The sequence below is a fragment of the Podarcis vaucheri genome (assembly GCF_965113315.1).
Source record: "Podarcis vaucheri genome assembly, chromosome: 11".
Lineage (NCBI taxonomy): Eukaryota > Metazoa > Chordata > Lepidosauria > Squamata > Lacertidae > Podarcis > Podarcis vaucheri.
In genome coordinates this window covers 23,177,917-23,205,588 of record NC_138749.1, presented here as the reverse complement: position 1 = coordinate 23,205,588, position 27,672 = coordinate 23,177,917, and the positions used below count along the sequence as shown (strand labels likewise).

At 41.2% G+C, this 27,672-nt stretch overlaps 1 protein-coding gene across 5 annotated transcripts in view; it reads left to right on the top strand.

Moving 5' to 3' along the window:
* The window catches only part of ARL15 (ARF like GTPase 15), a 185,918-nt gene that overhangs the window by 35,881 nt on the left and 122,365 nt on the right, over positions 1 to 27,672 (top strand). The window contains exon 1 of one of the 5 annotated variants that reach the window (XM_082242249.1): positions 628 to 1,200. The exons of 2 other annotated variants lie outside the window; for them this stretch is intronic. Coding sequence is in view for 2 of the 3 variants with exons in the window: in XM_082242252.1 (XP_082098378.1) it covers positions 17,972 to 18,025 (54 nt within the window). In the remaining variant the exon portion in view is untranslated. Of the gene's footprint in view, positions 1 to 627; positions 1,201 to 17,968; positions 18,026 to 27,672 lie in introns of those variants that run through there. 2 more of the 5 variants (XM_082242254.1, XM_082242252.1) reach the window with 2 other exon arrangements.

The window sequence follows — 27,672 nt, the reverse complement described above, 5'->3', positions numbered from 1 at the left end:
TTTTTACTGCTTCTTAAGTGTGGTAATACCATACAGCCGTATCCCATGCACGTTCATTTCAGTGGAGCGCATTTTGGAGTAAACGTGCATACGACTGGCCTCCCTTCCTCCTGTAGTCTTATCATGCCTTCCTCTTCGACCAGCTTACCTCACAGCATCTTCCATCCCTTTCTAAGTCCCTCTCCCGTGCCCCTCTCCCTGTTCTAAACCACTCGTGGTATTGCAAAGTCTGTGCCAGGGATCAGGAGCCTGTGGACCTCGAGATGCTGCTGAACTACAATTCCCATCAACCCTGACCACTTGCCATGTTGGCTGGGACTGATGACATCTGGGTCACAGGTTCCCCTTTCCTGGTCTGTACCGGCCCAGCTTTGAAACCTGCATCCTCCCCGACCCCCTTTCCTCGCCGCTCCTATTGCCGCCCTCCCATTCATTCCTCCCCTCTGCCCTCCTGCCGCTTTTCTCGTGCCTTCCTCCCGTCAACTCCCCTGTGCGTCCCTTTGACGCACAGCTTGCCCCCTTCGACCGCCTCCCTCCCTCCCACATCCCGATCTCCCCCCTTCAAGTCCCTCCGCTCCTCCTATCTGCCTTGAGTTCCCCCACGCCCCAACCAAGTAGGGAGGCTGGGAAAGCATGTGTGTCCCTTTAAGAGCCTCCTTTCTTCGCCTCACGTGTATGATCAGCTGACAGTGACGCTACAGGGGGAAACTCTCCCTGTTCCTGAAACATCGGGCGCTGCAGCGGGTTGCACGGGCGCCTGGTTGGGCTGGGCTCGTGTTTTGCTTCTCAGGCGTCTGCTGGGTCTGGCTGCAAAAGCAGCGCTGCTAGCGTTGCTGAGTGCTTGCTCGCTGAGGCTGAGCGAAGAGGGAAGCGTGCCGGGTTCTCGCGTGCAGAGACGGTGCAGGGCGAGCAGCGGTACATTGGCAGCCTCGGAGATCCAGTCCTTGCCCATCCAGTTACTGAGACCGCTGACCGAGATCTCCCTGATTTCCGCCCCCCGGGAAGCTTCCTCACAGCGACGGCAACTCCATACCGTAGTCCCTGAGATTTTTCCTTCCTTAGGAGCCGCTGAGACGACAGCCACTTCTTATCAGTCTCCAGACGTTTTCACCCACCTTGAGACTGCTTGATAAGAAGCAGGCTACTCTGTGACCTATTAACGCCTAATCCCAGTTGTTACCCTAGTTCATGGATTATCTGGTAGGTACTTGACTTAAACTGAATGAAATCGCCCTTCCCAATACATTTCTAGTTTGTTTCCAATTCTGCACGTTGCTATGTCTTGATCTCTGTATGCTTTTTTTTTTTAATAATGGTTCATGGTGACAGCACATGATAAAAGGTCTCTTGGATTTAACAGAATTGTTTGTGCTTTTTGAATAAGTGAAATTTAGTTGTTCTGTGAAGGTCCTTTTAGCATCAGTTTCACAAACAAACCGGAGTTTCTCTCTCTATCTCTATTGTTGACAGGGTAGGGTGATGGGAAGAGGCTTTCCCTATTGTGTCTTGTGAGCTCTCGATTAGGAAATTGCATTCCTCACCCTCCAGGTGTTTTTTTTTTTATCAGACTTAAAACTATTAAAGGCCAGTGAGCAAGAGTGGTTTTCCTAAAGAGGACTATAGTCCCACTCATTTGGTTATTAGACTTCTAAACGCCTGACCTCTGTCACTAATTTTCCTCCTAAATGTATAAACAGAGGGAACGCTTGAATGCATCAAACTGGAACTGGGCATTTGTAGTTCTTTACCTGACTAGTTTGGTATTCAGCAGTAACACTTAGCAGTCTTTAATGACTGTTGCCCTTATTTGTACAAAAAGAGATTTTATCTCGGGTGTTTGCTCCAAGGTTGAATGACTTTTCAGGTTCATGAAAACACTGGCAACTACAAATCCGAATTGCGGTTACATATGAAATAAGAACTTTACAGTAACGTGTTTGCTTGGATGATTTTTCAAATCTAAAGTAAAACAAAACAAAGTTTAGCTAACTGGTAGTAAACAAACACACATGGTTTGGTTTGCTTGTGTGTTGATGTACTTTCTGTTGCTGGATTTATGACTCTGGAGTATAAATAAGCAGTGATGTTTTCCTGTGCTTTTCAAACAACTCACTTCTTTGCATTTCAGAATATATCTTGCCACTTAATGGTTAACACTCGCTTGCAAGTAATTAAAGTAAATTATAAGCTATTTAGTCATAAAGTGTTAGTGTTCTGATATGCTGCTCCATGGAAGAGGTGTGAATTGCTATGTCTCCTTGGTTTCAGATTCTTATAAAGTGGTTGAGAAGTAAAGGAATATATGAAGAGATGCCAACTTATGTGACCAACATCTGTGCAGACTGCACCTGTGAAACTTACATTATAGTTTCTTGAAATTTCACTGCTTGAGTTCTCAAATTGTCAAATCCTCATAGGAAAGGCCTGTGTGAATAAATTGGCCCATGAAATCTATGTGTAAGATTGGTTTAATTATCCTAACAGGAGTTAGAATTTTTTTACTTTTTGATATTTTGAGGTGGAATGTGCTTCTGTTTGTGAGACCAAAAATATTTTTTTGGGTGGGTGGGGGCTTGCTTTTAAATAAGAGTTACCTTAAAAGGCTAACAAATTTAGTATGGTGTAAGCTTTTGTGGGCAACAGCCCATTTCACCAGATGTATGAAGTGTTATGCTGAGTTACAGGTATATAGTAACATATTTGAGAGGAGGGGCAGAATTGTAATTGTGAGCTCAGAAGGAAATGAGATGTAGAAAGTCCAGATACAGCGATAATTATGTAATTAACAAAACTGTAGCTGGTGAATAATATCCTGGTATTTGTATACCAATGGACACATAATAAAAATACGCAATTAATGCTAATAAAAATACAACTACTTTGTCCCAATTCAATTCACAGGAGATGGAATCCACCCAAGAGTTTGCAAAGAACTTAAGTGTGAAATTGATCTTCTCACAAAAATATGTAACTTGTCTCATATATCAGCCTCCATACCTGAGGATCAGAAAACAGCCAATGCAACACCAATTTTTTGAAAGGGAACCGGGGAGGATCCTGGAAATTACAGGCCAGTTAACATCTGTCCCATTAAAACTGGTGGAAAGTATTTATAAAGATAAAATAACCAAGCATATAGAACAGTAAGCCTTATTGAAGCAGAACCAGCATTGCTTTAGCAAGGGAAAATCCTATATCACGAAACTATTAAAGTTCTTTGACAGTGTCAAGAAGCATTTAGATAGAGGTTGACATAGTGTATTTTCAAAAAGCTTTCATCTTGTTCATAAACAATCTAGAGTTAGAAGTGAGCAGTGAAATTGTTCAGAGTAGTTAAAACAAAAGATCACAAAGATTTCCAAAAGGACCTCTCCAAACTGAATAGGGAAGGACTAGGAATGAGACCAGGGGTCCTTCACTGCCAGTTTAGACCCCGGCATAAGTGGATATGTGAAATTAATGGCCCCCCTCCCATGTGCATCACTTTACACTTGTTTACATTGAACTGCATTTGCCATTCAGGACAGGTAGAAGAAAGTACTTCTTCATACAACACATAGTTAAACTATGGTGCTTGTTCCTACAGAAGCCAGTGATGACCCCCAACTTAGATAGCTTTAAAACATGGAGGAGAGGCTTGTGGAAGGTAACTAGCCATGAGCTGTTAGCAGTAATGGTTCTGAATACCAGTTGCTGAAAATCACAAGAAGGGAGTGCCGTTTTGCTCAGATCTTCCTTGTATGTTTCCCACGGGCATCTGGTTGATCACTGTGAGAACAGGATGCTGCGCTAGATGTGCTATCAGCCTGACCCAGGACCCTCCTCTTATGAACTTATTGTAATTTGGCACTTTCATGATCTCCTTGAAGTTTTTTTGTTATGATGTTCTGTATTGTTACTAATCTACAACACATACTGGGCAATGGCACTAACCTCTTGCAGGGCTTGCTTCCAGAGAGCTCACCAACCTAAAACAGTTATTCAGCAGTAATGGCAGTTGACAAAACAGAAATACAAACAAAGAAATTAGTCTCTATTTATTGGCCAACATGTTTGCCAACTGTGGCAACACTATTACGGGACATAACAATGTCATTTACAACATTAGGGATTCATTCACCTGCTCGTCTTGCAATATGAGGTATGCCACCCTCTGCCAGCAATGCTTTTCTTGGCAAACAAACCAGTCTTTGTACAAAGGAATAAACAGACAGAAATCTGTCATCAAAAATGACAATGTTAAGAAACCAGGGTGGGGGAGACTTCGGCATCTGGAATACTCTGTAACTGACCTTAGAAGTACCAATCTTTGAACAAAGAAACTTCAAAGCGAAACTGGAATGTGAAAAAGCTCATTCACAGTTCACCAGGAGTTTCAGTTCTATCAATTTTGGACTGAGCTTGTCAAAGGTGTGTGTTTTTTAAAAATTAATGCTACATGTTTTGATTGGCTTACCAGTCATTGATCACCAATGACTGTTTTGTGAATGATCACAAAATTATCACTTTCAGTACTATCCCACATTTCATTTACCATATTTTATGCTCTATAAGATGCACCAGACCACAAGACGCACCTAGTTTTTGGAGGAGGGAAACAAGAAAAAAAATATTCTGAATCTCAGAAGCCAGAAGAGCAAGAGGGATCGCTACGCAGTGAAAGCAGCAATCCCTCTTGCTGTTCTGGCTTCTGGGATAGCTGCGCAGCCTGCATTCGCTCTATAAGACGCACACACATTTCCCCATACTTTTTAGGAGGGAAAAAGTGAGTCTTATAGAGCAAAAAATAAGGTACCTCTAACCTCTTTCTTTCTTTCTTTCTTTCTTTCTTTCTTTCTTTCTTTCTTTCTTTCTCACTCACACACTAAGACACACCAACCTCACCTGTAACTTAGGATCTTAGTTCATGAAGTGAACTGTAGTCTGTGAAAGCTTATGTCATAATAAATTGGTTTGTGTTTAAGGTTCGGCAAGACTCTATTGCTTAAAATGGGAGCAGTATTTGACCGAAATAGATTTCTATAGCTTTTTGGTTAGCCTACCTTACTGCATCTCCCTAAAATGAAAACAAAAACGAACAGTTTACTGCTGAAAAAGAATAAAATGGTGAGGTCTGAGAAAGTTTGCACATTATATTTATGTGTAAAGGATTCATTTGTCTCCAAAACATTTGTGTTCAGTCTTTATGCTGGGAAAGAAGATGTTTAACGAGATGGTATGTTTGTTTTTAAGAGCTTAGTTAATGGACCACTAGTAATGAACTTGAATGTTCCAAGAGCAAGCATGCTGCAGCTCCCTGGAAACCTGGAGATTTCTCAAGTGATTTTCTAGAAACTTGTATGTAGATAAATCTGTCTCTCGTGTGTTTTTGAAGGAAACATTGAAATGCATGATTTTTGCAGAACTCTGTTGAACACTTAGTATATTTAATTGATTTTGAAATAGGCTCATGTATGTGGGAAATTTACAAAATGCTCTTAGCTGAGCTCAGACTGACCTATTTCTCAGCTTCTTGCCCTTTCCTTCTGCTGTCTTACTGCATGCAGCCTCACTGTTTGCTAATGGTGTGCGTTGTGAAAATATGACACACTTGCTTTTCTTTCTTTTAAAATGTACCTGTATCAGTTCTTTTTCTGCCGTAACTCACCCAAAGGATGGTGCCCTATTATATTTATGATACCTTTTAGGAAATGTGAGACTAGAATTTCAAATCCCTACTTTTTGACATGTCTAGTTATTATGGGTTGGTAGTCTGCTTGATTTGCTATGTATGAAAGGAAAGACAGAAGAATAGGGTTTGGAACTTTAATATGATTTCTTTTCCCACTTCTTGCCAAAAAACCAAAAACCCCAACCTCTTAAACAAAACTAAAATCAGAACAATAATCATAATGTGTGCATGGTTTGCCATCTTTTTCAAAATGGCAGATTCAGCCTGTTGCATGTTCAGCAGGCGGTGGCTTTGGTGGCCCTAACTCCATAGAATCAGGTTGCAATAATGCTAATGTTGGACATATCTAGTGATGGATGACCAACACTTCTAAAATGTTGGTTGCCTAGGCCATGTAAATTGCCTCATTTTTGTTTTAAAAAGCTGTCTAGAAAGCTTCGTGGATAAATCTGTGCTAGTAGTTGGGCTTCAAAATCAAGAAACTTATAATTGCATGAATGATTTACAGCTTCCAATATAAGTTTGTCTATAAAACTGTATTTAGCTATGTTTGTATCTAGAATAATTTAGAGAAGTGGCTTTCAAATGGTCTCTGAAGGGAATCCGAGGTTCCCTTGGAAACTGATCAAGTATTCTTCAGTAGGAATAATAGTAGTTGGTAACAGCAGCCAAGTATCCCTGAAACATTCCTTGGCTACTGCTGCCAATTTCCCCCTAAAATAATCAGTATTTGGGAGGTGTTGGATATGTTATAGCATATCATCTCAGCTGGCAGATGATGGTGAGGGCCAGTGTGTCACCCGGTGTGTCACAGGGTCCATCTATTTGTGATGGCAATGAAGTGATTTCTTCCCCAAATATTGCAGTTAGCTTTTGAAAGAAAACTCATATTGGTATGTGTGTGTTTATGTGTGTGTGGGATTTCACAAAGATTGTGACTGTAGAGCAGAGCTTTCCAAAGTGTGTGTCGTGATGTTAGTGTGTTGGCTGCAGTGTGTAGGTGTGTCATGCAGACGCTCCTTACACTCCTCCCTGGGCTAGAAAGGGGTTAGTCTAACCTCCAGTTTTCTAGTAAAACCGAATTACTGTGTCACGAAATGATGCATGTCTAAAACGTGTGTCACTGACATGAAAAGTTTGGAAAGCTCTGCTGCAGAGGGTGAACTTTAGCACTCGTCTCCTGGATGCTGCAATCCAGATACTCCCCCACCACTGGACCTGGCTTTTAATTGTTAAAAAGGACATGTTGTAAATGCTAATCATATTGTTAACATCAATTGGTAATTAGACCCTACAGTCGATCACTGTTTTGAGGTGGAGCACAAGGAAGAGAGAGATGCCTGAGTTCATGGCTAGTCTTGTATCCTTGTGGGGGCAGATGACAGGGCAAGTGTTGATTTTGTTCCCCTGGCTATGACGGATGAGTGATGTTGTGCCTGGGGTGAGTGCAGAGTAGCCCTGGACTCCAGCTCTGTCACCATGGTGATGGTGACATCTACCTCATACTGCCATCAGATATGTTGATTTCATGGAAGAGGAAGCAAACAGCAAGATTAGAGTCATGGAGGAGAATCCCCAGAGCTCTAAAAGGCTTGAAGTTTTGGGAGGGGAAAAGGAGGCTGATGGAGAAGCCCCCCTCCCTACACTCACTAATGTAAATTTGATTCCTAGTCAACCCTCAATAATTCAAGAACAAAAATATATCTCTAATAAAGCCATGAAACAGAGAAAAGTGGCAAATAAAAACCAGGCTTATGATTGTTTTAGGCCAGGGGTCAGCAAACTTTTTCAGCACCCTTATCTGGACAAAGATAACCTAACTTGTTGTCTGTGGTCTGGTAACCTTTAGGTTAGATTACCTTAACACACTGTATATGTGAGGCTGCCTCTGGTGACAGTTTAGAATTTCAGCTGGTGCAGAATTTTTGTGGGCAGTTTGCTTACCAGGGCCAGATGGTTTGGGCATACATCACTGTTTCTGGCCCAACTGTACTGGCTGCCAGTCAGTTTCTAGGCCTAATTCAAAGTACTGGTTTTGACCTGTAAAGCCTTAAACGGCTCGGGACACCAATACCTCAAGGGTCCACCCTTCCTCATAAGAACCAAACTAGACCCTGCAATCATAAACTGAGACCCTTCTTTGTGCGCCCCCTCCACAAGAGGTTCGGAGGGTGGCAACACAAGAACAGGCCTTTGGTGTGGTGCCCCCCCATTTGTGGAATGCTCTCCCTAAGGAGGCCCGTCTGGTGCCTTCATTGCATACCTTTCGGTGGCAGGTAAAAACATTTCTCAATTACCAGGCCTTTGACTGATTAAATAATCAATGTCCTTTTAAATATGTTTGTGGGGGGGAGGGTTATTTGGTGTATGTTGTTTTGGTTATTTTGTGTGTTCATTTTGTAGTTCTGTGTTGTGAACTATCTTGTGATCTTCAGATGAAGGGTGGCATACCAATTTAATAAAATAATCATAATCATAAAACAGTATTGGATCATTATAATTTTTGTACACTGAGAACAAGAAAGTCCTGATTTGTAGACTGAGAGAACTGAATATAAGACCCAGATGCATGTTTAGAAATACATCAAATCAAGAGACAATTTGACATGTAAAAGGGTAGAGAAGGTCTTAATTCTGACAAACCATTTTTTATAAGTCCTTGGTAAACATGACAAATATGAAGAAGCAGACTCAGCAACAGCTCAGAAAATAACATTAAATAAATTCCATGTAGTATTCATTGAGTTTCTTTGCCCCCCTTCTTTTTCCTCAGCTCTTTTTATAGAAATGATTGGTTATGTCTGCTTCGCACTGTGGAGGCTGGAAGAGACATAATAATTTTCAGAGTATCATAAATAATTTTCTTATTATGATAATGTTGATTGATTATCCTGTTTTGGATGTCAAGGAAGAGTTCCCTGGGAAGAGATATTGATGGTTAAACAACTCTTGAGAATTGTAGGTCTGTGAACTACAGTTCAGAGGTTTTTTTTGGGGGGGTGGGAGAGCCATGACTGTTTAAAGTAATTTGATAATGCTTTAAATTTATAGTGTAGATGAGGCTTGAGAGTGTGCTGCCTTGCCAAAGGACACCCGGTGAGCTCTCAGCTGGGGACCTCTTGAGTCTCATTTGTGTTCAATATACTACTATACCAATTAACAGCTGGATTAGTTTACAGAGGATAATCAGGGCTCATTTGAAGCAGGCTGTATGTATGTTCAGTGCACCTTGGCAGTTGTCACTCTTGGTAACTCCAGCTTCTTCACATCTGTTGTTGACATGGATTATTGAGAGATCACCTGAACTGTGCAATTTTCATGCTTTCAGCATGGAGTTAAATGATACCTAATTTGTTTCCAACACTTAGCAGTCCTTGGTCTCTATGCACTCACACATTTGGCTTCTGTGCCTATGCAGAGCAGTGTTCAAAAACTTTTACAATCAAACCAGAAAGATATTTTTGGTGTAGAGGTCTGCCACAGAAGCTAGTGTGCATGCCTGTTAGGGCATGGCCAGCATTTTCCTGATGGCTGTGCCTTGAGTTTTTGGTAATTTCCTGCCATTTCTGTATATCTGTGGTGTGTATTACAACACTTTAATCATATGTGCTATACAGTGGTACCTCAGGTTACATATGCTTCAGGTTACATACACTTCAGGTTACAGACTCCGCTAACCCAGAAATAGTACCTCGGGTTAAGAACTTTGCTTCAGGATGAGAACAGAAATCGTGCTCCAGTGGCGTGGCAGCAGTGGGAGGCCCCATTAGCTAAAGTGGTGCTTCAGGTTAAGAACAGTTTCAGGTTAAGAACGGACCTCCAGAACGAATTAAGTTCATAACCAGAGGTACCACTGTAATATGTTTTTGAGACCTGTCTGTTTTTTGTTTGTTTTTGGCTATAGCTTGCATTCAGACTCTTCTACATCTTGCTGGAGGGAAGGTGGTAAAAGAGGATCATACTTCCACCTTTGTATTTCTTCTCATGCCTGTGGCCATTTTAAGAAATGCTAAGGGTATGGGAGCAAATTCCCTATGATGGCCAGACACAATTGATGCCTGTTTTCCCAGTGAAGAACTCTTGCCCACATTGCCAAAGTCAAATGCATACTGATACGAAAATACTGCTGCTACTTTATTACTGATATACCCCTGTGGCTGTTCTTAAATCAGTGCAGCCCTGTGTGATTAGGAATTGCAATAAAAAATCTTTATCTTTTATGCAAGTAAAATTAAATCAAAAGCTTACAGAAATACGTATGTATTGTATTTTTTTTGTTTTGTTTCTTTTTTTAATAAGGTATTTATTAAATTTTCAAAAAAAGTTACAATAATAATAATAAAAAAGAATAAAAAAAGAAAAAAGAGAATACAAAATACAAAAAGTAAAAACAATTAAAAACAAATCAGTCTTTCCATATCTTGTCTTTCATTCACCTGTTTCCCTGACCTCCTCACACCTCCCCTTTTTGTATTCCAGTTCAGTAAGTTAATTCAGCAAATCCTTTCCCTCTTTGTTTTTATCTTAGTCCTTTGTCTTAATATGTAATAACTGTATATTCTCATCTGTTAGCAGTCCATTTTTACATACTCCTTATAACATTGCTACTAAAAACCCCTTAGCTTCATTCCGACATCATTCTAACATTCATTAATTTTACAGTATTTCTGTAAATAGTATTTAAATTTCTTCCAATCTTCTTCCACCAACTCTTCTCCCTGGTCTCAGATTCTGCCAGTCATTTCCGCCAGTTCCATATAGTCCATCACCTTCATCTTCCATTCTTCCAGGGTGGGTAAATCTTGTGTCTTCCAGTACTTTGCAAGAAGTATTCTTGCTGCTGTTGTGGCATACATAAATAAAGTTCTATCCTTCTTTGGCACCAATTGGCCGACTATGCCCAGGAGAAAGGCCTCTGGTTTCTTCAGGAAGGTATATTTGAATACCTTTTTCATTTCATTATAGATCATCTCCCAGAAAGCCTTAATCCTTGGGCACGTCCACCAAAGGTGAAAGAATGTACCTTCAGTTTCTTTACATTTCCAACATTTATTATCGGGCAAATGATAGATTTTTGCAAGCTTGACTGGTGTCATGTACCACCTGTATATCATTTTCATAATATTCTCTCTTAAGGCATTACATGCCGTAAACTTCATACCTGTGGTCCATAACTGTTCCCAGTCAGCCATCATTATGTTATGTCCAACATCTTGTGCCCATTTAATCATAGCCGATTTCACCGTTTCATCCTGAGTATTCCATTTCAACAGCAAGTTATACATCTTTGACAAAATCTTGGTTTTGGGTTCTAACAGTTCTGTTTCCAATTTTGATTTTTCCACCTGGAAGCCAATTTTCTTGTCCAAATTATATGCCTCCATTATCTGATATAATGAAGCCAATCTCGCATTTTATTTTTTATTTTTTCAAAGCTCTGCAATTTCAATCTGTCTCCCTCTTGTTCCAAAATTTCCCAATATTTCGGCCATTTGGCCTCCATATTGAGCTTTTTCTGAGCCTTCGCTTCCATCGGTGACAACCACCTTGGGGTTTTATTTTCAAGTAAGTCCTTATATCTTATCCAGACATTAAACAATGCTTTCCTGACAATATGATTTTTAAATGCTTTATGTGCTTTGACCTTATCATACCACAAATATGCATGCCATCCAAATACATTATTAAAGCCTTCTAAATCCAAAATATCTGTGTTTTCAAGAAGCAGCCATTCTTGCAGCCAGCAAAAAGCTGCTGATTCATAATAAAGTTTAAGGTCTGGCAGGGCAAATCCACCTCTTTCCTTTGCATCCGTTAGTATTTTAAATTTTATTCTAGGCTTCTTGCCCTGCCAGACAAATCTAGAAATATCTCTCTGCCACTTCTTGAAGCAATCCATTTTATCCAAAATTTGCAATGTTTGAAACAGAAACAACATTCTAGGCAATACATTCATTTTTATCGCAGCAATACGGCCTAGCAGTGAAAGCTTCAAATTTGACCAGATTTCTAAATCTTTTTTCACTTCAGTCCAGCATTTTTCATAATTGTCTTTAAACAGATTCCCATTTTTAGCTGTCATGTTAATCCCCAGGTATTTCACTTTCTTAACCACTGTTAAGCTTGTCTCATTCTGAAACCTCTCTCTCTCAATCGCTGTTAATTTTTTCTCTAAGACCTTTGTTTTTAACTTATTCAGTTTAAATTCTGCAATCTGACCAAATTCTGTTTTGTTTCTGTTTTTTAAAGTGGAGCTATTTTATAATGGGATACGTTGCAAGAGGAATCTTCAGGTTGGACTTTGGAACTTAAGTAACATTATAGAACAATAATATTTATCTACTGTTGAATCAAGCATCGGCTTCAGTTCTGTGAAGTGATAACTTAGGTTTTATGTTTCTAGGGGAAACAGTCTCTCACTGGCTCCCTGTGGACACACATTGCTTATTTATTCCTGCATGATTTCTGAGAGCATTCCTTGGTGTGGATAGTTACAATATAGCATCATGACTTAGTTCCCTGTTGCTTGTTCCAAGGCTTTGATTAAGCATCAAATGAAGGTGCCTGGCAGTCTTGAATGTTTAACTTGAAACAACTTGTGAGTGCAAATGTTTTGTTTTCTCTTTCATGCTCACCATGTAAACTCCTTGCAGAAAACTGCAGAAAACTGTAAGTAAATGAAACTTAAAAATGGCCCACCATTGAAAACTTTGGCTGCTTATTGAACCTTTTCTTAAGAAATCCTAACTGACACACAGCACAATATTCCATTTCAAAGCCTGTCTTTTTGTTTTAAGTTTAGAGCATGAAAGTCCTAAAATATAAAATAAAATAAAATAAAAGTAACTATAATCAGGAAACAGGTCTCCAATTTCTAGGAGATCTGGTGTCTGAATGGTGCCAGGCCTGTGTAGACTTGTCATCTGTGAATCTTGTATTCCAGGAGAACCCCTCTGTTGTTTCTCAGTGGTAAATCTGCCACTGGTAGACTTGCCATCCAGACAACATATTTCCACCCTCCGCTGAAACTCTTGTTATTTTCTGGCTCTTTTCATTCCTTGTAATCCGTAATTAGTTGAACTGCTGCTATACACAGCCCCCCACCCAGGTAACTTTTAAAATATCACAAAGGTCATAAACCTCTAGCATTTTCTGCTGCTTTCCTCAACAGCATAGCAAGCCTGGGGCAGACCAAAGTTGTTGACCTTTTTTTTTTAGCTTAGGGTGGCCAGCTATGTTTTGCCACTCCTCCCCCTTTTTATAGTTTCTTATCATCACAAGAGATTTAGACTCTCCAGAGTAGGACACATGGCCGCACTTTGTTGGCTTTGTTCACATCATGGCAAGCCATGGTTAAGCAGATTGCTCCCACTTTGCTCCTCTTATGGAGCAAGTGGGAACAACAAAACACAATCCTCGGCTTAACATTATTACACCCCAAACTGGACTTTTGGTTTGTTTTTCTCCAAACGAGCCACAGTTGGTGAGCCATGAACAGACATTGGCCTTAGATTGTGGTTATTTTGGAGCCCAACAGAGTACAACACCTAGTTTGGATGTATGCCAAAGATTGTGTTTTGTTTCTTCCACCTGCTCTAGGGGAGAACTGGAGTCGGAGTAATCATGGTTAACCATTAACCATGGCTTGCCATGGCACGCAAACACACCCAATATTTTATGAATTAATATGGTTTTTCATTGAAACCTGTTGCAATTCTTTGCTGTAGTCTGTGGCAAAGGGTACCTTTTAATTATTTGCTGTTTCAGAAAACTTTAGAAATCTGTGTTGCATGTTCCAGTTACACATGTAAAAATACAGTATACATTTGGATGTTCCTTAATTATAATAGTGGGTAAAGGATTGCCCTGCTTACTTTTCATAACCATACATTTATCCTACCCTTTCTCAATTTTCTTATCATAGGCCCATAGGAATCTCTTGCAATATTTTTGATAGCCTTCACTCACTTTCTTCATAACCTGCTTAAAATACACAAACATTAAAATATAAATATCCATGGCTAAAACTGCAATTCACACCCCCTTATCCACAGGAATACTTTTAGCAATAAGCATTTATTTGTATGGCTTTCAGACTACCTAAGATCTGTCCTCTGTTGGACACAGTAGATTGCTGTGGGTAATATCTCTAGAAAAGATAAGTGGCTCTTACCTAGGCTACAGTTGGAAGCTAGAGAACAGTCCATGCTGCCCTGAAAGTTGGTCTGTTCTGATAGGTGAGGCCTGTCCTACATATATAGTCTGTGGAGCTGAGGTTACCATATGAGGGACATTTAAATATATATATTTCCATAGTATTTAATTGCTGATACGTCCAATTGTTTCACTGATAATACCTGTGCAAATTTTGCCAGCTTTCTTAATGTGTCTTTCCAAAACCATAAGCTGCAGTGGTTCAGCATACCATTGTGAAAATTGACCATAGCAAATCTGCCTGCTGAACAGTAAAAAAAGAATTTCTTTTCTATGATGACTTCTCTTTGTTTCTTAATTAGGATTGTGATGCGTAGTTCTCCCGCCACACACACACACACACACACACAGATTAGCTGTTTGCTATTGCCGTAGTTCACACTGAAAAAGCCCCCAGGGCTTTCTTATGCATTTTTACAGTATATGCATTGAGAGTGCAGTCATTGAGTCAGCCCACCTATGGATATAGTTAGATATTTCTAAGCCGTTTCAGCCACTGTGCTAATGGGTATAGCAGCCACTTGCTGCAGATAAATTGTTAGATGGGCCTGTTTACCCATTTCATAATCTATGTGAACAGTATATCTAAAGTATTTGAAGTGGAATCTGACCCTCTGTATCAAACCAATCTATTATTAACTGTGCTAAAGTAAGAGCAGATACTAAAAATACTGGTTCTTCATCAGTACTTAAGAATATTACTATTATTATTTATTTCATTAATGAATTACTTCCTATGGGACATCTCCAGGTGATTTGTAGTGCAATGTAAGGTACTTTCTGTTATGCGTAATGGTCCACTCTTCAGCCCAAAGGCTTAGTGGAGCAGATAACAATACAAATGCTTAGGATAGTAAAAACAGCATGATAAAAATGGAAAAGCAGCAAGATAAAATAGAAATGGCCCATGTCATACTGGATTATCTTTTTAGATCTAAATATACAGTATACCTTGGATATGAGGTCCAGACAGTGGTTTTTGCAAGTCCTACAGTTGCCAAGAGACATCTCCTCCACCCCCCACTACACTCGGGATTGTACATGACACAGGACATAGGCATGCCACACTTAGCTATTGATCTGTGAGCTATGTATGGAGAACGATGCTGTCTTGAGCAGGAAGGATTACAGATGACTGGATAGGACAGTAATGTCTCCTGAAAAGACCCCAAATGGAAGCAAAGGTGCCCGTTGACCAGAATTCAAGTGACTTTTCACTTTTGTTTATGTTTGTCAATTATATCACTCCTCGCAGAAGTGAACATTAGCATAGGATCAAAGTGACTTATTGAGATGGATCAGTGTTTCCAAACTCTTCTCCCCATGGATCACTTGAAAATTGCCAAGCGTCTTGGCAGACAATGATTTTTCTGCTTGTTTTAGTAGAAAAGATAGGATAGTGACCTATGTCAGATATGGAATACTTTCTATATAAGGCTGAATTCATTTCTGGAGGGAAGCAGCTTTAATAATTTTTTAGCTGTGTGGGTTTTTTTCATTTTTACAAAAATGCTGCTGAAAGCAATAAACTGCTCAGGACTCAGCTATACATCTCCAATTAAAACGTTTTAAATGAGTTGCAAAGTGCAATATACAAATGTGACACTAGATGGTGACAGTGAGCTATGCAAAATTCAATGTACTTTTCAAAACCTTTTTTTAAACAACAACATTTTCACAGCATTTTTAAATATGTGTAGATTCCACCTCAGTTTGTGTTAAGGAGTTACTATAGAGAAGCTACAGTCTTGCTTGTACTTGTTCTTTTAGCCCTCTTGTAAAACTAATTACAAACTTAACCTTTCCCTTTTGTATGTGATGGCTGAATATATTTATTACATTTTCTAGTCTTGTTATTCACAAGGGTGTTGTACAGATACACAGTAAGTTTTATATTTAAGTTACACTCATTTTGTATTTATCTTGCTTTTGTTTGCAGCTGAAAAGCCTTATTATTGTAGCATTCGCTAAAGGTCAAAAGCAAATTAATTGTGTGCTGAATAAGAATTCAAACTGAAGTTACATAACCTTTGTTGTATGTGTTGGCTTCCCTACTAAAACAATGACTCTAAACTTCTCGTACCAAGCTTCATCATGTTGAAATTTAGCTGAAATTTCCTTGTACTGGAAAATTGAGGGCTGGGAGAAACCTCAGTATTGCATACACTTGCTAAATTTTCTTTCTTAAAAGCTTGTTTAACAGAAATATGCACACCAAAAGCAAGTTGTTTTCTGTGACAGCAAACAATCCAACTAACTAAAGCAATTGCTAATAGTAGCCTTAGAACAACCTAATACAGTTACAATCTGGTTTTTTTCATCCAAAATCAGATGCATGCTAGATACAAGTCTTTAAAGCTCAACTTTTAATTATATTTGGGAGACAGGAAAGTCATTGTCAGTACACAATATAATCTAAAAGTTTTATTTTAACTTATATTTTGTAACTTTGGTTTGTTAATTATATCTTATTTAATGACACACTATCAAAGATGATGTAAAAAACAAAAAAGTAATTAACATTGAAATATATAGACAGAGGGAGGTAAGCTAGTGTACTAGATAGGACTTTCCTGTATTGCAAGTACAGTATAAGTTCAGCTTTATAGTTTTGCATCTAAACCATATATCTTATAGAAAAAAACAAACCCAGAGCATAACTGTAGGTGGGTGGTATTCAACTAAGTTTATTCAGAATGGACCAGCTGAAATGGATGAACATGACTAAGGGTCATTAATTTCAGTAGGTTTACTCTGAGTAAAGATTAGTTGCATACAACCCATTGTTTTTTAGCTAGCCAGATTGTTGTCACAGTTAACAGACAGCTTGTTTTGGTATGCATACAACTGAAAGAGATACTATTTATTGAATGCTTTCAGCGCACAGGAACAGAAGAGAAGGTTAACTCCCTGCTGCAGAAGAGCTAACAATCTAAGTAGGGCTGCAACTTCAAAGGCACAAATTCATTCTGTAATCCTCTGCTCTTGTGTACCAATATATATTGCCCCTCCTCCTTGTCAACTGTCAGGCAAAATGGATCAAAATACGGTTCTTCCATGATCGATCAGGATAAAAAATGAACCAGTCAATCAGGACCAAAAAGGAACTATTTTTGTGGCCTGCGATATCTCTCACATTTACTAAGGAAGCAATTAGTAGCACAAATCATGGAATCACCAACGCACTGTGCAGGTTTAGTGTATTGTGTGCTGTGCCCACCTATCTGGCCTGCACTCATACATAAAATCTCAATGTAAAACTTTCAAAATGTGAAGGAGAAAATTTTATATTTTTAAGACACCAAAGTTTTCTGCTGTCCCTGAAAGTGGGACATTTCTTAAAAACAGGTCTGTCTTTAAGAAATACATGGTGTTGCCAAACCAGGTTATGAAAAAGAGAACTCATTTATGTCTTTCTGAAATATATTGTTTCATTCATATGACCACTTGAAGCAGAGCTCTAACAGGAATTTGGGGGGGGGGGATGAGGCCATATAAGCAAGGAATATAGTAGCCCCGTATAGGTCTGTGTTTGAGCTTCTGATCTAAGATTCCTTTCCTCCTTCTAGGCAACTTAATGGCAAATGATGTCTGCATGTGTACATATATATGTTTTTTGTTTGGGACAAACTACTCACATAACACTTCTTGGAATGAACTGCTTTTATGAGCCTGCCTCAGTAGTGCTGTATGAAAAAATAATGTGGACAACTTATTTCTATGTCACTTTTTCGTATTTAGGTGCTCAGGGGTTCACTGCAAAATGTAATCATGAAAGCTAAAATATTTTTATGGGCACAAAACCCTGTGTTGATAAATACAGTTTTAAACTAGAATAGGCACACACACCTTCTTTCAAAATATGGTGGTACAGTGGGAGGAACTGGAGCCTGTTATTCTGGCCAACCTTTGTGCACCGTTATTAAAAAATTCCTGCAGCCTCCCAAGATTAAACTTACGATGGGAAAAAACATGTGGCATAAACCTGTGTTTCAGAAGAAAAAAAGCACACTTTTATTTCTTATTTCTTCCCTTCCCCCAGCACTAATAATACTTGGTAATATTGTATTTCAATTTCTTTAGAAAATGTCTGGATGTATCCAGCTTTCATATGCTGTTTGTAGAGTTGGCATTTACACGGTAAGCAATATGCCATCTTTTGATGCAATGTATGCTCGAGTCTTGCAAAGTGAATTCTAGTATTTGTGCCTTAGATCCTCTGTTGTAGCTACTCTGTATTTCCAGCCCGTGTATTGTGCTTAAATTGTGTCCTGTAGAAGTTGGCTTCATGTGGTGAAGTGTTTGGCTTTATACATTTACACAAGTTCCTTAAGTTGTTGTTGTTGTTGTTGTTGTTGTTGTTATCCATCATTACTCATGTATATTCCCTTTTTGAGGATACAAATACTTCCAAGGCAATTCACAACATTTTGACTTTAAAGCTAGGAACATAAATTACACAGCTATAATAGAACCTATCTATAAATCATAGCAGTTATATCACACCCTACAAGCATTGAGCAAAAGGCAAACTAGTGCTGCCCCAGTTATGACCCAAGACATGTCCAAACACATCACAATATTTATAGCTCTGCCAAAAGCACTGATTGAATAGATCTTGCATGTGTTTGATGGGGTGGGGGGAATTATCTGATGAGGGGACCAAATAGGGTTGCACTGCTTGTAGCAAGCATCCTCGCTTCTGATGACTACACCTGCAATAAAGGTAAAGGTACCCCTGCCCGAACGGGCCAGTCTTGACAGACTCTGGGGTTTGTGCGCCCATCTCACTCTATTGGCCGGGGGCCAGCGCTGTCCGGAGACACTTCCGGGTCACGTGGCCAGCGTGACAACGCTGCTCTGGCGAGCCAGAGCCGCACACGGAACGCCGTTTACCTTCCCGCTGGTAAGCGGTACCTATTTATCTACTTGCACCCGGGGGTGCTTTCGAACTGCTAGGTTGGCAGGCGCTGGGACCGAGCAGCGGGAGCGCACCCCGCCGCGGGGATTCGAACCGCCGACCTTTCGATCGGCAAGCCCTAGGTGCTGAGGCTTTTACCCACAGCGCCACCCGCGTCCCTATTGTTAACTGAACTGAAAGCGCTGGAATGGAAATAGTGTTCCTAAGGTTTTATAGAGTCCTGGTTTTTTAAAGGTGAAAAGCAGCACTATGAATCGATCCTGGAAAGCTAAGTGGTTACCAGTAGAGCTCTTGTAATATTACTGAATTGTATTAGGACTGGATAAAAGCTGTACCACCTCAGTCTAAAGCAACTGCAGTTTTGGACTGTCTTCCAGAGCCGGTCTATGTAAAGTGCCTTACCGTAGTGAAATCGGGCATTTAAAACAGTACCAATGTCCTTATTTTCTGGATGGGGGTACATTTTGGCATAGCACTTTCTATCAGAATCAAGCATCATCTACTATCTGCCACCACCATCAGCACCTGTATTTCTGGATTTCAGAAATACCTCCAAGCTGTGAACTTGTTGCTTTGGGGCAATGTGTCTTCATCCAGGATAGAAATATCTACTAACTTCTCCAATCACCATAAGCATCTCTGTCTTCTGTGTATTCAATATCAACTGGCTCACCAACTATAGACAGACAACTGAATACTGATTCTTATATTACTACGCAGCATGGTTGTTGCTTTCACATGAGAGTTAGAATCATAGAATCATAGAATCATAGAATCATAGAGTTGGAAGAGACCACAAGGGCCATCGAGTCCAACCCCCTGCCAAGCAGGAAACACCATCAGAGCACTCCTGACATATGGTTGTCAAGCCTCTGCTTAAAGACCTCCAAAGTAGGAGACTCCACCACACTCCTTGGCAGCAAATTCCACTGTCGAACAGCTCTTACTGTCAGGAAGTTCTTCCGAATGTTTAGTTCATGCATTTAAAATGGGGAGACCCAATGGCATGGGTAGATCATACAATTACTTTCTATGCCAACATTGCCAGCCTCCTGGAAGGTGAAGCACTGCTGTAGGAAGGAACTGTTCTTGGCCCATCCCATATTCTCTCCCTATTCCATATGTTATCCATTTAGTTTGGGACCAGTCACACATAAGCAGTCAGCTTTGAGACACTGCTGTGCATTGCCTTCACCAGGAGCACTTGTCCCAATTGTGGATGTGGATATTGCCTACACATGATGGTATGCACAAATGTAGTTTGGAAGCAATGTCCACATGCTCCTTGTGATTGTTCGGTTTACCTTCGCAGTACTTAGTGCTTATGACCGCAGTGCACATATATAATGAACATTACAGGAAGGAGGCAGCTTATAATAATAATAAAAAATAATAATAATAATTTTTTATTTATACCCTGCCCTCCCTGGCCAGAGCTGGGCTCGGCGGCTAACACCAGTAAAATTACAATAAAAACATAATGGGGGGGTGGGGTGGGGGGACGGACCAATTTAACATACGGGTTAAAATACAATTTAAAATGCAGCCTCATTTTAATAGTAGCCCATAGATCAAAACCATAAGGGGAGGGAAACATAAGGGTCAGACCGAGTCCAAACCAAAGGCCAGGCGGAACAGCTCTGTCTTGCAGGCCCTGCGGAAAAATGTCAAGTCCCGCAGGGCCCTAGTCTCTTGTGACGGAGCGTTCCACCAAGTCGGGGCCAGTACTGAAAAGGCGCTGGCCCTAGTTGAGACCAATCTAACCACCTTGCAACTTGGACCTCCAAAGTGTTGTCATTTGTGGACCTTAAGGTCCTCCGCGGGGCATACCAGGAGAGGCAGTCCTGTAGGTACATGGGTCCTAAGCTGCATAGGGCTAATTTATTTATTATAATAATATCTATTATTTATACCCCGCCCATCTGGCTGGGTTTCCTCAGCCACTCTGGGCAGCTCCCAACAGAATAATGCGTCATAAACAGTCCAGACTCATATTGCCTGAGGAGGAAGAGTGTAATCCTAGATTGGGCAGATGTCCAGCAATTGTGTAGGCACAGGCACATTAAAGGATTGCTCTAGGTATTGCTGCATCTCAAATTGAGACATTGTACCTTTGTATAATAATTTTCAGTGTAGATTCTCCTTCCTTGAACTGTCGGCCTAAGAAGGTAAGCTCCCAACACAACTGGACATTTTGGATGTGAGCTGCTGTTGCAGACTTATCTAATTTGGAAAACTTTAGAAATAATTTGAAAAAGATACTGCAGCTATTGAATTAAAGAACAGTTGTGGGTCCTTAATTGCACTCCAGAATCTGTCTGGTTCTATGGCAGTTTGGCAGAGGAATGCCATATCCTGTCCTCTTTATTGACTTGTCAGTTCATTTTGCTGCAGCTTTCAAACTTCTTTGGAAGTCTCCCTGCTAAATGCTAATCTAATTGGGCTGTGTTTGTCATCTAAGAATTGACAGGATTACAGCAGGGAGTTTTAAAGCCATAAGGGCAGAGCAAGCGACCTGTGTGTGTTCTCTGCCAAAGGCTGGCCCAGTAACTGTCATGAGGAAAGTGATGAGGGAACATATGAGCAAAGAACTAATGGATGCTTAGGTGAAAGTGTGAATGTGTGCAGCCCTTTGTCTTGGCGGAGGGTGGTGTTTGTGCTCATTAAACAGCTGATATCTAGCACTGGAAGGAAGGGACTATAAATACATAATATGCACTATTAAGCCAATGACTGTCATTTTAGTATTGGTATTCTGTCCATAAATTATATTATCTCCCCTCCCCCCATTGCAAACATGGGGTATGGCCTGGTTTTATTTACCGTATTTTTCACCCTATAAGACGCAATTTCCCCCCTCCAAAAATGAAGGGGAAATGTGTGTGCGTCTTATGGGGCGAATGCAGACTCCTTGGCTTCAGCGATAGCAACGCGAAGCCTCTGAAGCCTGCGCTCCGGAGGCTTTGCGTTGCTTCCACTGAAGCCAGGAGAGTCTGCTCTTTGAGGCTGGCAGTGGGGAAAAGCAGCGCTTCCTTCATCGCCAGCCCCAGAGGATGGGGGGCAGCAGGAAGGCGCGTGACGCCTTCCCGCTACTCTCCAACCCTCCCTTGGGCTTTTGGGGGAGATGGGGGAATTCCCCCACCTCCTGCAAAAGCAGGCAAAAGCCGCACACTCTTTAAAGGGGCTCCGCGGCTTCTGCGGGCTTTTCTAGGAGGTGGGGGAATTCCCCCACCTCCTAGAAAAGCCCGCAGGAGCCGCACACCCTTTAAAGAACGAGTGGCTCTTGGGGGCTTTTCCCCAAGGAGGGAGAAGGGACTGACTGGCCGTTTCAGTCCCTTCTCCCTCCTGGTCGAAAAGCCTGCAGGAGTCACGCGGAGCTCCTGTGGGCTTTTGCAGGAGGTGGGGGAATTCCGCCACCTCCCGCAACAGCAGGGAGAAGGTCTTGGAGTAGCGTACAGGCTGTGTGCAGCCTGTCCACTGCTCCCAGAGCTGTGTGTGGGGGGGAATCATATTTTTTCCCTTGATTTCCCCCCCTGAAAACTAGGTGTGTCCTATGGGCCGGTGCGTCCTATAGGGCGAAAAATATGGTAACTCTTTTTGGTTTTTATTTTACAATGTACATTGGAAATGAAGAAAGACATTTTTAAATCCTGTGTAGTACTGTTCATGGAAAATGCAGAGAACAGAATCTTCTTCTTCTTCTTCTTCTTCTTCTTCTTCTTCTTCTTCTTCTTTTCCCTGAAAGGGGCTACAGTGGCACCTTGTAGACTTTGCATATTGAAGGGGGAAAAAAATATGAGCAAATAGATATTCACCAGAAATACGCTATAGCCAAGATTAAAAAACCCCCAGTATATTATCGCAGGAAAGCAGAACTATTTATTTTCAGCTTGCTATTAAGTATGGGCGGTTCCGGATTTATGTATAAGCTAAAGAAGCTATAGCTTAGGGCCCCACTCTCTTGCCCGCCCCCCAAAAAAATTAAAGGGAAAAAACCCGGATGTACATTTCCAAAATATAAGATAAAAAACAAGATAAAACTTACATACAGCACAGTGTTTTATGTTGTGTAGGCTCCTATGATGTAAGTAATGGGCCCCGCCTGCTAGCCTGCTCCCTAAAATATCACTGGTTTGCTCATTTCTATATCCAGCCACTCCCACCTGAGCACTTCAGAGCTGGAATTGTTGTGTATATGTATGAGGTTCCGACTGTGGGAGGGGGGAGGGAGAACAAGAAAGTGCTATATGCTTGCATGTCTCGTGAGTGTGGTATGTGTGTACGCCTTGTATATGTATAGTGTGCCTATGCACACTAGCCATGCCAACCACTGGCAAGTGGCCATCACAGGGGTGGCATCTACTTTAGCATCCTGTTCTCACAGGATGGCCAACCACATGGCTGTGAGATGCCTGCAAGCGGGGCATGAGTGCCACAGCACTGTCCACCTGCAGCTCGCAGCCTCTGGTCAGTGATAGAATTATAATGCTTTCCTTCTAGATTCTGAGAACAGTGACAATCTACTGTAACCAACCTTGTGGATTTATTTCCCCACAACCACTGTTCTTTTCACACACTGTGATGAACACAAAGACTGGCCTTCTATTAAAAGTAACTTGAAATTTTATTATGAAAGGGTACTTTGTTGGTGAAATTATTCACTCATTATAAGCACTTCGCTTATAACAATATATACATATTTATGTAATCAAACAGACTAATATAAAAGTGGCACTAGCACAAAATTAGCAAAAGTCAGCTTAAAAGCCATAGAAAGCAGGACCTGTATAAAATCAATAAAGGCACTGAAAAAGCTACCACTATAAACAGAATAGGGACGCGGGTGGCGCTGTGGGCTAAAGCCTCAACGCCTAGGGCTTGCCGATCGAAAGGTCGGCGGTTCGAATCCCCGCGGCGGGGTGCGCTCCCGCTGCTCGGTCCCAGCGCCTGCCCACCTAGCAGTTCGAAAGCACCCCCGGGGGCAAGTAGATAAATAGGTACCGCTTTCCAGCGGGAAGGTAAACGGCGTTCCGTGTGCGGCTCTGGCTCGCCAGAGCAGCGTTGTCACGCTGGCCACGTGACCCGGAAGTGTCCCCGGACAGCGCTGGCCCCCGGCCAATAGATGTGAGATGGGCGCACAAACCCCAGAGTCTGTCAAGACTGGCCCGCTCGGGCAGGGGTACCTTTACCTTACCTATAAACAGAATAGTTCTAAATGTAGTGTCAGTCTTTTAAAGCCAATATAATGAAATGCTTTTGGAGTGAACTCATACAGTATGGAAAAGTCTGCATTTTGTTATTTTCCATTGCTTCCCATTGTGGGGGGAAAAGGAAAATAAAATTACAATTTATCATAGCTTTAAGGCTATATCCTGTGCACTCCTCCCTTTCCTATTGTGTGATGGACACAAGCAGGAAAAAAAACCCCAAATGCATAATAACAGAGGAAAATCATCCCCCCCCCTTTCATATTGCATTCCACCATCCATCTGTTCGGTCGTAGTTAGCCTTGGTGTACAATGATTTGGCTGGCGATAATAGGATTTTCTCCTGCACCCCAAATTCCTGTGGTTTAACTAATGCTTAATTACCTGTGAGAGGTAGTAAATCCCAATGGATACAGTGAGAAACTTGATAAAATCCTGTTTCTTTGTAACTGATGTGTATGCTCAGTAACAATCATTTTGCCTGTCCTTGCCAGATAATAATCCACTTCCTCGTTCACAGCATTGTGTATATATGCTGGAGGCAAGGTAACATTGCAGATTCATTTTAGACCAGGAGTGCGGAACTCCCTTAGGCTTGAAGGTCACACTTCTGGGCAACTCTCTGAGGACCACACACCAAAGGCAAATGTGCACCCACTTTAAAATGTAATATAAATGTTACCTTTTAACAGTAGGTTAGGTTTTATAACTCTCTTGCACAGCTCTCTCTGCCCTCCATCCAGGCAAGCAGGAAGTGTTGCCAGAGGACATATTCCAGCTAGATAAAAACATTGAGGAGGGTGTGAAGCAGGGCCAGTGAGGATTGTGGCCTGGGGAGGTTTTTTTTTTCTTTTCTTGGTAGAGTTAGCCAGATAAAGAGGTCTGGGGGACCACATTTGTTCCCAGCCCCTGTTTTAGACTCTTGTTTGAGGCTGAGGAAAAACCTTTTCTAAAAGTTATCTGAGGAACATGTGGATGGACAAGAATTTGTAAATAGGTCTTTGGGTCTAAATGCAACTGATTGTCAACTTGATCATGAAGAACAGTGGTTGAACTCTTGTGTTTCCACAAAATCTTAGCAGAAGCTCCTGGGTGTTTTAAAGGCACATTCTCCAATGAATGAAACTTCTGCTTCAGTGACCTTCATCTGGTCTCAATTTAGCATACTCAGCTAAAGAGCTCTTTCGTTTTTCTCCTTCTGCCTGGCAGTAGCAACTGCAGCATTAAGTGACAAGGAGAAATGCAGTGGCTCTTCATTTTGCTGTTGCTCAGTAGTCATAGTAATGTATGAATTGCCATTGCTTTGGTAAGTGAATGAGGTGATAACAAGGTTTTATTTTAAGTTTGTCTCTGGTAAGCATAGGGGATGTAAGAGACTGACTAAAATAATCAAGGGCAGGCTAGGTTCTTCTTTCCTTTTCTTTGATGGAATCTCTACTTCATGTTTAGTATGGTAACACTGTTTGCATTTCTAATTAAAAGCTAAAAGTTTGCTTTCAGCGGGCTGAAGTCTGTTTAAGCTCCGGGTGTGGTGCTATAAACTCCTGCCGTATGTATAATACTGGATTTTGATGTTGTTTTAATCCTTTCTAGGAACTTCAGGTGAAAGGCAAGTAAGAATTTATAAATAAAATAAAATCATGGGCCAACATAGCCATCTGTGTTTGGATTCTTTTTGAGTATGGTTAGACTTTCCTTGAAGGTGTGTCTCTGGGGGGTTGCCAAGATGGGTTCTTATCCTTTAGAATTGTGTAAAAATGGGGGCCTGCTGCTGTGATATGTAGTTTGGGTCTAAAATGATTTCTTGTGTATGAAAACTATGAGGAACCTATGGTTATTAATGCTTCAATGTCTGCTTTTATTCTAACCACTAAAGTTGTATAAAAGGAGCAGACATTTCTTTTAAAAGTTTATGCATTCAAAAGACAATCTGTTTCTTGCTTGGGGTGGAAATCCGCTTTGTGGGGTGTGAATGACAGGAAGCAAGTGCTGACTGGAGGCCTCCATCAGTAAGAAATAACTCTAGTAAAGAATATACAAAAATGGCTTAAACAGGACTGGACTGATTCTCTAAACAGGATGCAGATATAAATAATCCAATGCAAACTAGATTTGTAGGAACTTTCTCACGCACACCATAAATGTTCAAAGCATAATCCACACATCTTCCAACTACAGTGGCTTCTCAATGCATGAGAAGGAGCACTTACTAAGCGTGTCAATTCATTGACTACATTACTGTAACCTAGTGTTTTCTTACGTGTATTATGAAATATGAAGACTTCAAGTGCTTCAAAACTGCTTGTAATGAGGTAACATTAGTGCAAACATTGCATGGTTCTTCAGTATAGTTCTTCATGGTTTTAACATACTAGTTTCATGGTATATAAAACTCCAGGAATGTTAACATGGAAGCAAAAGTCTCCCAGGATATACAGTGGTACCCCGCAAGACGAATGCCTCGCTAAACGAAAAACCCGCAAGACGAAAGGGTTTTCCGATTTTTAGAGGCTTCGCAAGACGAATTTCCCTATGGGCTTGCTTCGCAAGACGAAAGCCCATAGGGAAATCTCCTGGGACAGCGGGGAAACGCAGCGCACCTTCTCCTCTGTTCCCAGACCTGTCCTGAAGGCTTGTGGTGGGAGGTCCGGGAACGGAGGAGAAGGCGCGCAGCCTTCCCGGGGCTTGCGGTGGGAGGAGGGTTTTTCCTCCCCACCGCCAACATTCAGAACAGAGCGCCCTTCGCGCGGGGCAGACATCTGCAGCTTGGGGAGCCCTGCAGGACTTCCCCGCGCAGCTTGCAGAGCCCTGCGGAGAAGTCCTGCAGGGCTCCCCAAGCTGTGAATGTCTGCCCCGCGCGAGGGGCGCTCTGCTAAAGAGCGCCCCTCGTGCGGGGCAGCAGGCTGCTATCCGCAGCTTGGAGAGCCCTGCGGGGAACTCCTTCTTCCCCCGCCAGCCTTCAGAAAAGGTCTGGGGACAGACTGTCCCCGGACCTGGTCTGAAGGCGGTTTCCCTAGGAACGCATTAATTGATTTTCAATGCATTCCTATGGGAAACCGTGCTTCGCAAGACGAAAAACTCGCAAGAAGAAAAAACTTGCGGAACGAATTAATTTCGTCTTGCGAGGCACCACTGTACATCTATGTGCAGCAGTTATGTATGTTTCCAGTGTATATCAAGCCCGGTCCAAATCCCATTATCATCAGGGGCAGAGCCTCTGGTTTTAGGGTAACTGAAATGAACTCTAGGCTTCTGTCAATTGAATAGAATTGTTTAATGGTAATTTTGGTTTCATTGAAAGCACTTGGGTTTAGCCATATTTGTCAACACAATGTAATTCTGTAATTGAAACAAACTGAAAAATTACACCAGCGCAATCATATGGCATATAAGCACTTAAATTACTCCATTAAAAAGTTTGTGGAATGTGCTTATCTTATGGTTTGCATTATAAAATTGCTTATAAAAAGCCATGCACTCAAAGGATTTTTGACTTTTGTGTTTTAATTTTTTATAAAGCAGTTATCTATGTTTGTTTTTTATTAGGACAGAACATTCTTTTTAGATCTTGAGTCACTTTGTGCACTTTTTTTTTACAGCATTGTTTCTTCAGCAGGGATTTTCAGCCTCTTCATATGCTAAGCCCTCTAGAGCTCCGG